At 38.1% G+C, this 9,825-nt stretch overlaps 1 protein-coding gene across 2 annotated transcripts in view; it reads left to right on the top strand.

Annotated features, from left to right (window-relative positions):
• The first annotated feature begins 6,538 nt into the window (after positions 1-6,538).
• The window catches only part of htra1a (HtrA serine peptidase 1a), a 67,416-nt gene continuing 64,129 nt past the window's right edge, over positions 6,539-9,825 (top strand). The window contains exon 1 of one of the 2 annotated variants that reach the window (XM_022666284.2): positions 6,539-7,362. In XM_022666284.2, the coding sequence (XP_022522005.2) occupies positions 6,888-7,362 (475 nt within the window). In that variant the 5' untranslated portion in view covers positions 6,539-6,887. The remainder of the gene's footprint in view (positions 7,363-9,825) is intronic. The other variant, XM_007230623.4, reaches the window with a different exon arrangement.

The raw sequence follows: 9,825 nt of genomic DNA, 5'->3' as shown, positions 1-9,825 counted from the left end.
CAGTGTGATAGAAAGGCTAAAGTTTTGAGAAAGAAAGGATTTGCTCATGATCCCAAACATACCAGCTCATCTGTGAAACACAGTGGAGGTAGTGTCATGGCTTAAGCTCAGATGGCTTTTTCTAGGATAGGCTCATTAATCTGAATTGAAGTTAAATAAACTCAGTTAAGAATTCACCAGAATCTTTTTGTCTATCTATTTGAGGAAAGATGAAACCAAACTGATCAGGAGATCCTTTATCATTCAGCAGGATAGTGACCCAAAACCCACTGCATCCTGGAAAAGCATCACAGAAGAAGAATGCAGAAGGATTGTGATATCAGTGGGTCACAGATGTGATGCAGGTATTACTAAATAGTAAATCTTATTCACTAATTTATTTTAAGTTTATTTGTTCCAATACTTTTGCTCGTAAGAAAAATGGGTGGGTTCAGACAGAAGGTGCTATCTTCTAAACCAGGGGTGTCCAAACTACGGCCAGAAGGCCCGTTTCCTTCTTTGGAGCAGCCCGCGAGGTATTTTAGAAATAGAATGAAAGTTAGCCCGCTGTTAAGCAGGTTTTTATAATGTGAGATTCAAAGTTTGAATGCTAAGTGTCAGAAACGGGCCAAAGAGACTAAAAGCGAAGAGGGTGCGAATTTCTAGAGCAGAAAAACGGGGCAAAAGAGTCTAAAAGCGGAGAGGGTGCGCATTTCTAGTGCAGAAAAACGGGGCAAAAGAGTCTAAAAGCGGAGAGGGTGCACATTTCTAGCGCACAAAAACAGGTCCAAAGAGTCTAAAAGTGCCCGTAATTAAGGAGTTTAATATTAAGAGACATCATGAAATTAAACATCAATTTTGAAAAATCTTAGTTTACACAACACTGTCAAAGATAAAGATAGTAAGTCAAGTAAAATGATGTGTAAATGAAATAATCAGGAAAAAAGTATTATTTAAAGTGCTATATTTCATTATTTGTTTTATTACACTGTCTGTGGCCCGTGACTTCAAATATATTTCTTCTTTTGGCCCCCAACAAAAAAGGTTTGGACACCCCTGTTCTAAACTGTGTATTAGATAAATACCTGCAAATAAAAGCTGAAATGTAGATTTTTTTTGTTTCATATTAATCTTTTAATGTCAAATTAAAATGTTTTCAGTCTCAACGTTCCAATACTTTTGAAGGGGACTGCACGTCCAACTGTGTGATTATAATGATTTCAGATATGTGATGCAACAAGGCAAGCAAACCGATCAGTTGGCATGGGGCCCCTAAAAAAAGACTGGTTATGAATTGAATGCAGCGACAAACTGTGACCCCCCTTTAAATTCTGTGAGAGTCAATTCAGAAAAGTACAACAAGACTGTGACGGAAATCCCCCTCAAGGGGGCTCCTCCCACTTCTCCCATTTCTGTCAGTAGCCAACCAGCCAGGTTAGTTATTCCTGCAGCCGACAAAATATGAAACTTAAGAAAGTTCAGGAAAAATAAGAAACAGCAGGAAATTATAGTTTACACTGGATAAATTAAGCCTACAGTAAATGTTTAGTACAAATTGTGTAATTAATAGCGGGTAGACTACCAACAACATATATGGGTAATGTTGGCTACCTGCGTGGCAGTGAATGCACTAATTAGTGCAACTTTTTAAACAGGCTGAAAATATGTCTGGCTGTTACACAGAGAATTGCAAAGGATGTTAGCATTTAAAAATAAAATGTTTAGTGGAACTCTGTCACAGTTTAGCTGCGGTAGAAGATGGAGGAACTCTTCTCCCACTGTGGCTTGGAAAAGCTTATTATTAATAACAAGAATTAATATAATATTTCTTTTCTTTTTCTTTATCTATATACATAGGTAGATGGATAATCACAAGCCATCAAACCAAGCAGGAGTGGCATATAGTTATCCAAAAGCAGTGTGTAAGACTGGTGGAGGAGAACATGCCAAGATGCATGAAGACTGTGATTAAAAAAACAGGATTATTCCACCAAATATTGATTTGAACTGATACTGAAGGAGTTTATTGGGTTTATTGGCTGGTCTACCTCTAATTATTGTCTAAATTATGTAAACTCTCCCATTATCTAATTATCCAAGTTCTTATAAATGTGTTAATTGGATAACTGAAGAATTCAGTATAAATGACTCACTAAAAGGCAGATGCTGTGGCAGATGAAGAAACAAGCTAGACCAAAGGTCAAACCATTGTCTATTATGTACACTATTTTTATTGCGTACATAAGGAACCTTTGAGATCTGCAGTCAAATTAATTCAGGCAAACTGATAATTTTCTTCAGGCTCAACCCTTCGTACAGAACATGCTGTTAATTGTTTTAATTGAGTGGAATGGATTAAGTTATAGAACATTGTGTTGAGGAGTTAATCAAGGCTTAACTGTAACTTTAAGTGCGGTAAACTGTCACTGCATGTCTGGTGTGTCTGGTTTTGGTCTGGCGAGGTCTCACAGAAGTTGTTTAAAAGCTTCAAATTGTTGCTACATTACAGCCACCCACAGTTTAATTAACAAATAATTAAATATTGAATTCAATAGTGAATAGTGATTGTTACTTACAACTCAGTAATATAAAAAAAAAACCTTGGTTATTATGGGAAAGAAACTAGAATTGTGTCCCATGACTTTTGCCATATTTAATGGAAGCTAAAGAACAGAAATATATGTAATGTAAAATAATAATCATTAGAAACATCTCATTTTTAGGGAACACAAGCAATGGGTTTATTATTGTCTTGTTTTTTATGTTTAATACCGTTTTTTTTTTTTGCACTATAAGGCACAGCAGATTATAGGTGCACTATCAATAAACATCTATTTTCTGGATTATTTTTATACACAAGGCACACTGGATTATAAGGTGCATTATGCTACACTAGCAAGGAACAGGGGTGTTGCCATGTTTTCTTTCTAATTCAGCAGGTCTTATTGCTTGGTGGGGGGGTAACTATATACTATAAGTAAATAAAACTGTAATTCTTAAACATTTTCTTTCAAAATCAAAGGAGTGCTGGATGTTAATCTACACAGATTTCTCTCCTGAAAACTGTTTAATTGAGTGAGTAAAGAGAATCTGTTTTTTTTTTCTTCATATTAGCATTAACCACTAGCCGTGCTAAGCTCTAGCTCTTTTTTCGTTCAGAGATGAGTGTTATCGGTCTATAGCCTGCCGCTAACCCCAGCTAGCACTGCTGGAGCTACATTGACATTAATCTCTAACCATGCTAAGTGCTAGCTCTTTTGCTGTTCAAAGGCAAGTATATCCTGACTAGCCTGTGCGTTTACTGTGTTAAAACAAGCAACATGGGACAAACTGCTATCTAATACCACAGAACACTCAGGGTTACCTAGTGACCTAGTGTAGTACTGTTGGGCAGATCAATGTCAAATGAGCGTTGGATGTTAATCTACACAGATTTCTCTCCTGAAAACTGTTTATTTGCGTGAGCTTCCATTTATTTACAGAAAGCTTAGAGTTTTATTCTTATTTTTTTTATTATTATTATTTTTTTTTTCTTGTGGACTAATTTTGGGGTAAGGATAATTTTTTTTCATAGTTTTTTATATATTTTTTTATTTTATATATATATTTATATTTTTATATTTCTACCCCCAAATCCTATCATCACCCCTCACAATAATCCAAGAAACAGCTTCGCTACAGTCTTCTTTTATAGGCTTCTCTTAATACCCAGTGCTCCCATAAACCTGGCATCATGAAACCAGTCCACTCCTCACGTATACTCTTTCATAACAATGATCAGTGTGTTCACCCTGACATGTTACTGCCCACTAAAGACACATAACAGCACGTGTGTTGGGGGTTTATGAGGTGCTGTTGCTCTGTAAAAGCACTTAAATGATAACTGAAGCTGCTATGATCAGATTCCCCCTCCAACACCATGACTCCTCCCCTGACCTCGTACTCTCCTGCCCTAAATCTTCAGTGAACTCTTCTAGCTTGGATTGTCTTCCAAACCACTGTTTTTATGAAGGGCGTGGACAGAAAAATAAGTCATTAAAAATGTATTGATACACCCACCACCAAGTTTATTATGAACCACATCATTACATTGACCTATTTATTTATTTAGCAGCAAATTAGGGCTGTAATTTATTGAAATTACTATAATTTATTTGTGTTATGTGACCAGTTATGTACACATAGTGTGCTTCACTATGATTTAAGGGCTTGTATTTGGTTTTTCACCTTAAATTCTACATCTGCTTCATCAAATGTGTTCATATTGGCTTGAATCTTGAACACGAAATGAAATTCATTCAATTTAAAGCAGTAATTCTATGAGGAGTAAGTGATTACACTCCTTCTATATCAGGAGTGTCCAAACTTTTTTTGTTGGGGGCCAGAAGGAGAAATATATTTGAAGTCACGGGCCACAGACTCTGTAATAAAATAAATAATGAAATATACCACTTTGAATAATACTTTTTTCCTGATTATTTCATTTACACACCATTTTACTTGACTTACTATCTTTATATTTGACAGTGTTGTGTAAACTAAGATTTTTCAAAATAATGTTTAATTTCATGATGTCTCTTAATATTAAACTCCTTCATTACGGCAACTTTTAGACTCTTTGGCCCGTTTTTCTGCGCTAGAAATGCGCACTCTCTCCGCTTTTAGACTCTTTGGCCCGTTTCTCTGCGCTAGAAATGCGCACTCTCTCTGCCTTAAGATTCTTTGGTCTGTTTTTCTGCGCTAGAAATGCGCACTCTCTCCGCTTTTAGACTCTTTTACCCCTCCACAAAGATTCTTTATTTTTTAATTGCCTAGTTAATAAAAAACATATAAGTTGACTCTTAGTGTATAACATCTTTTCCTCAGTTTCTGTTTAATGCTGCATTATAACACACAGGCCTGCAGTTAAACAACTCGTTACAGCCCCCTGCTAAACTACTGAGCTGTAGAAACCCAGCGGAGAGGGTTTCTACCCAACACAGAGAACTCTTTGTTCCAAATACAGTATATTAAAAACAGTTTATCACCAGCCGGGACGGAGGAGATGGGGGGTTTTATGGCTTTAAGTTATCTCGTTCTGTAAGTGTTTGGGGAAATGAGTTGCAGATGTGTTAAGAGTCTGCTGTCTGTTCTTGCTGAATTCTGGCAGTTGAAATCACTAAATGTAATTAAATTAAAACAAACATTCTTCTGAAAGAGATGTACCACAACATAGGAATGGTTGAATTATATCTAAACAATATATAATTATTAAAAAATATGATAGATCTACTATTAAAAAAATCGTGTAACACATATGTGACAAATGCATTGTTTTAATAACCCCAACTAGAATTATTAAGATAAAGCTACAAAACTGTCATTGTTAAACTAACTCAAATAAATTGCACACTGCCAACATGGAAATATACGACGAGACCAGGCAGTTAACCATTATAAAGACTGTATTGCACAAAGGTTGCTGTATATTGCTGACACCACTGACTCGTTTTTTTTTTTTTTTTACTTGCAAATGCCACTCATACCTTTGGCCACTTTGATTAAACTCAATTTTATACCAGTCAGAAGTTTGGATTCAGCGTTTAATTCAGCGTTTTTTCTTTATTTTATTTTTTTTATAATACTAATAGATTAATACTAGATTAATAGATTAATACTGGAATTATTTTGTAAAGAAAAAAGTTTTGAATATGTTCAAAACTTTTTTTAAAGTAGCACCTCTTGTCCTGCACATCTTGGCTGGATTTTCTGAGGCAGCTTTATGAGGTAAAGTCCCCTGGAATTCAGGCTTTCAGTTAACAGCTTTGCTGAACTCGTCAAGAGTTAATTACTTAAAATTAATGTGTTTGAGAGCATCAGTTTTAAAGCTGCAAAGAGGTAGAGTTGGTATACAGTGAATAGCTCTATTTAAGTAATGTTTTAATCCATATTATTGGAAAAACTACTCAACTAAGTAATGAAAAAAGTGCAGTCACAATAGCCCTATCCAGACAGGATTAGTTTCTCAGGGGGTCCTGGGGTAATTTTCTCTTTTATGGGTGTTTTTATTCCCGTCCGGAACAACCATGTATATGTTTTTCTCGTTCTCACGTTTAATAAAATAGCTATTTGTCCACTGCCATGCACCGTAATTACACTTTGGGTGCAAGTTTCTACGTAGATCCACGTAAACACAACAGCGGGTAGAAATGCAGAAGATACTGACCAATTACTTAGTGTGGGAATGACAAATTCTTTGCCTAAAAGTGTAAAATAATTTTCACAGACTGCCCCCTGAGAAACTAATCCCGTACGGATAGGGCTAAAGACAAGCAAAAATGTTACGATGAAACCGGCACTAATCAGGACCGCCCCATTATGCTTGTTCTGGTGAACTTATCCTGTTCAGAGAGCACCCCAGATAAGAACACCTGGATGCTTTACAGAGTATTTTGGTTTAACAGTTAAACACTACATGTTTTTATATTTCTTCATAGTCTGGATGACTTTTAATCTTTTGACCGATACTGTGATTTAATTTGAACTGAACTTTCCCTTTAAGATCATCTGGTAGAGTTTCTACTGCAGTTTGGTCATACGGGTTTTTTCTGTGGTCAGTGAGTGACATCAAACTGGAGGCCAAACCCTCCTCTTTTAGCCCGGCCAGACCTCGCGCTCCCCTCTACTTTGTTGCCACTGCGCTCTGAGAAAGAGAGAGAAAGAGAGGGAGAGGGAGAGGGAGTGAGAGAGAGAGAGCGTTAACAAAACGCTGCGCCAGCGAAATCCCAGTCGTGAACGCGTCCTGCGCCCCGCGTGCACGCGCCCTTTTCCGAACAAACGACAGTTTTAGAGCAGCGAAACATCCTGAGACTCACTGATCCCCGCGCGCGCTCTGCTTCTCCGGTGTTTACAGCTACTGCAGCAGCGCCATGTGGATCGTGCTGCTGCTGTGCGTGTGCGCCGCGTGCGCCTCGGGTACCGCGGGAGCGCGTGTAAGTAAGCGCTTCGTGATCGGCGGGTGCCCGGGACACTGCGATACGAGCACGTGCCCGGCCATGCCCAGGCTCTGCACCACCGGCCAGGTGATGGACCAGTGCGGCTGCTGCCCGGTCTGCGCGTCCGGAGAGGGCGAGGCGTGCGGCGGCGTGGGGAAGCTGGGGGACCCGGTGTGCGCGGAGGGGCTGGAGTGCTCGGTGAGCGGCGGGGCGGTGGGCTACACGGCCACGGTCAGGCGCAGGGGGCAGAGCGGCGTGTGCGTGTGCCGAAGCGGGGACCGCGAGCCCGTGTGCGGGAGCGACGGCCAGACCTACCGGAGCGCGTGCGAGCTGAGGCGCGCCAACGAGAGGGCGCAGAGACTCCAGCAGCCGCCCGTGCTGCTCATCCAGCGCGGCGCGTGCGGCACCGGTGAGTCAGAGTTCCACTACTTGTGTGCGCGTGAGAGTGTTAAAATCAATGTATCGAGCACTGGTACTGATATTGTCCACCTGGTCAAATAAGAAGTTGGTAAAACGTTGCCCAGACGTTGGAAATCAACATTGGGTTAACTTTAAGCTAACATCATGACAGCTGACATTAGATTTTTTTTTCGTTTTGGATATTTAACGTTATTTAAATTAGTATTATGATTGCATGTGACGTTTTGAAGATAATTCATTACTCAACAATAAAATAATTTAACAAAAGTTACATTTTGGTTGAAAATCTGCTAAAAACAAACATTGGGACAAACATTGCTGACACGAAACAGATTTTGAAGCTTGTTTTGGTTAATGTCAAAATCCGAAACTGTTCAGATTCAAAATTTTGTCGAACTATAAATATAACCTATCCATGAAAAAATAAACGCAATGGGTTGATGATATGCTCCAACGTTGTACAGATGTTGAGTTTGAAATTTGGTTTGTACCTAACTCCATGATATCTAACATTAGAGTTTCACATTTTATGGATGTTAACATTACAAATGTTTAGCAGATATATACGAGGATATTTTCTGATCGCCCACATGTTGATATGATATTTCACACATCTGCTAAATACAAACATGGGGACAAACATTGCTTGACACCACACTTTAAAGTTCAACAGATGTTGGCGCTTGTTTTGGTTAATGTCAAAACCCAACATGGGTTGGGTATTGCAGTGGTGTTCTTTGAACACTTTGAGCCTTTTTTAATCAGTCATCACCAACCAATCAAAGCTAAAGCCTGTTTCAGTATCATTGTTGACTATGTGCATCCCTTGACCATGATCATAATTTATCCATCTTTTAGCATGTCTTCATCAGTACTATTATCTTGAAGTCATCTTAAACTGTTATTTTTGAAGATAAGCATGAGTTCAGTGTCCCTTACTCCAACTTGTTCAGTTAACCCCTTAACAGGCAGGCATTTTTGTGAATTTTCTGGCTGATTTCTATTCAAGCATTACATAAAAATGTTTCATGTGTAATAAGAAACATTAATGGAAATCCTAAGTGTAATTGTAATAGAAAGTATTATAAAAATGGAAGTAAATCAACAATAAACATTGCAAAATTGGTGCTTTTTACTTATTTTACTGCAGAGAAAAAGGGGTTTGTATCATCTACACCTGTGGCCTGTATAAGGGCCAAGGTCTGTCAAGGGGTTGATGGATCTGAAACCAACAGAACCCCTTTGGGGTGCGGTAAAATGGGAGATTTACAGCATTAAACTCCAAAAAAGAAAAAGAAATGTCAATATGTTCCGTTTTCAACATTTTCTGTAGTCAGTGTCATAATGAATCAGCTCTGTTTAAAATCAAACCACTAACCAGAATTAGTTTGGTCTTACCAATAAATTGCTTTGTCAATATATTTTTACAGACACTTTAATGTTGTTTACTTAATACATAATTTTATGTCAAAAGTAATTCTAAACCACACCACACATAAACGTTATGTACTAGAATTTTTCCGGTGCCTGTAGTTCCGTTCTCTAACCAAACAAACTCCAAGATCACAACCCCATTGTGATTCAGAATTGGCGCCTTTGGTTGACTGTATAGTCTGGCAAAAAGAAGATGGGTACAACACAGTGGCGTATGTGTGTGTGTGTGTGTGTCTGGTCATGTATTTAGCCATTTGTGGAGACCAGTCGTCTACTAGATGATGGAAAATTTGAAAGGTCTGCTGTGTTGTGGTGACATTTGTCTGGTCACCACCGCGAGGTTAGGATGTAGACATAACAGCATTTATATACAGTCATACTGACACCAGTGGAAACACACCAGCAATACAAACATGCCTCTCTGATCAGTCTTCTCCATGGACTTTAGTATAATTTGATTGCTTTGAACCTGGTTTAGATTTACTGTCTAAAACAAAATCCATAATAATGCCAAACCAGTGACTGTATACCATCAATCACCATTGTTTCTACAACCATCATCCATCCTCCTTTCTCTAAGTTCTTCAATGCTCAGGACTAGAGATGCATGAATATTAGGGGTGTGACGAAACACTAATATCACGAGACGAGACGAGACACAACATTGGGTTCACGAGAACGAGACGAGACTTAAATATAAAATTTTAAAGAAAACGTCAAAAATGAAAAATGGCTTGAAAACTAAATTTTTATTTGACAAAATCATATAACAAACTTAACAGACTGGTTTCTCTCACACATTGATTCTATAAGAAATAGAAATAAGAATAAGAATAAAAAAATAAAAATATAACTTTTTTAGGTCTTATATAGTGCAAACAATAAGTGCAAACCACAACCAGTCATATTAAGACTATGGTTTGTGTTTTTTTTCCCCTAATTCTCTTGTAATTTAACTATGTATAACCATAACCAGTCATATTAAGACTATGCTTGAAGTGCAAACAGAGACAGAACA

This window comes from Astyanax mexicanus, chromosome 14, assembly GCF_023375975.1.
Source record: "Astyanax mexicanus isolate ESR-SI-001 chromosome 14, AstMex3_surface, whole genome shotgun sequence".
Taxonomy (NCBI): Eukaryota; Metazoa; Chordata; class Actinopteri; order Characiformes; family Acestrorhamphidae; genus Astyanax; species Astyanax mexicanus.
This window is presented reverse-complemented; position numbering and strand designations above follow the sequence as displayed.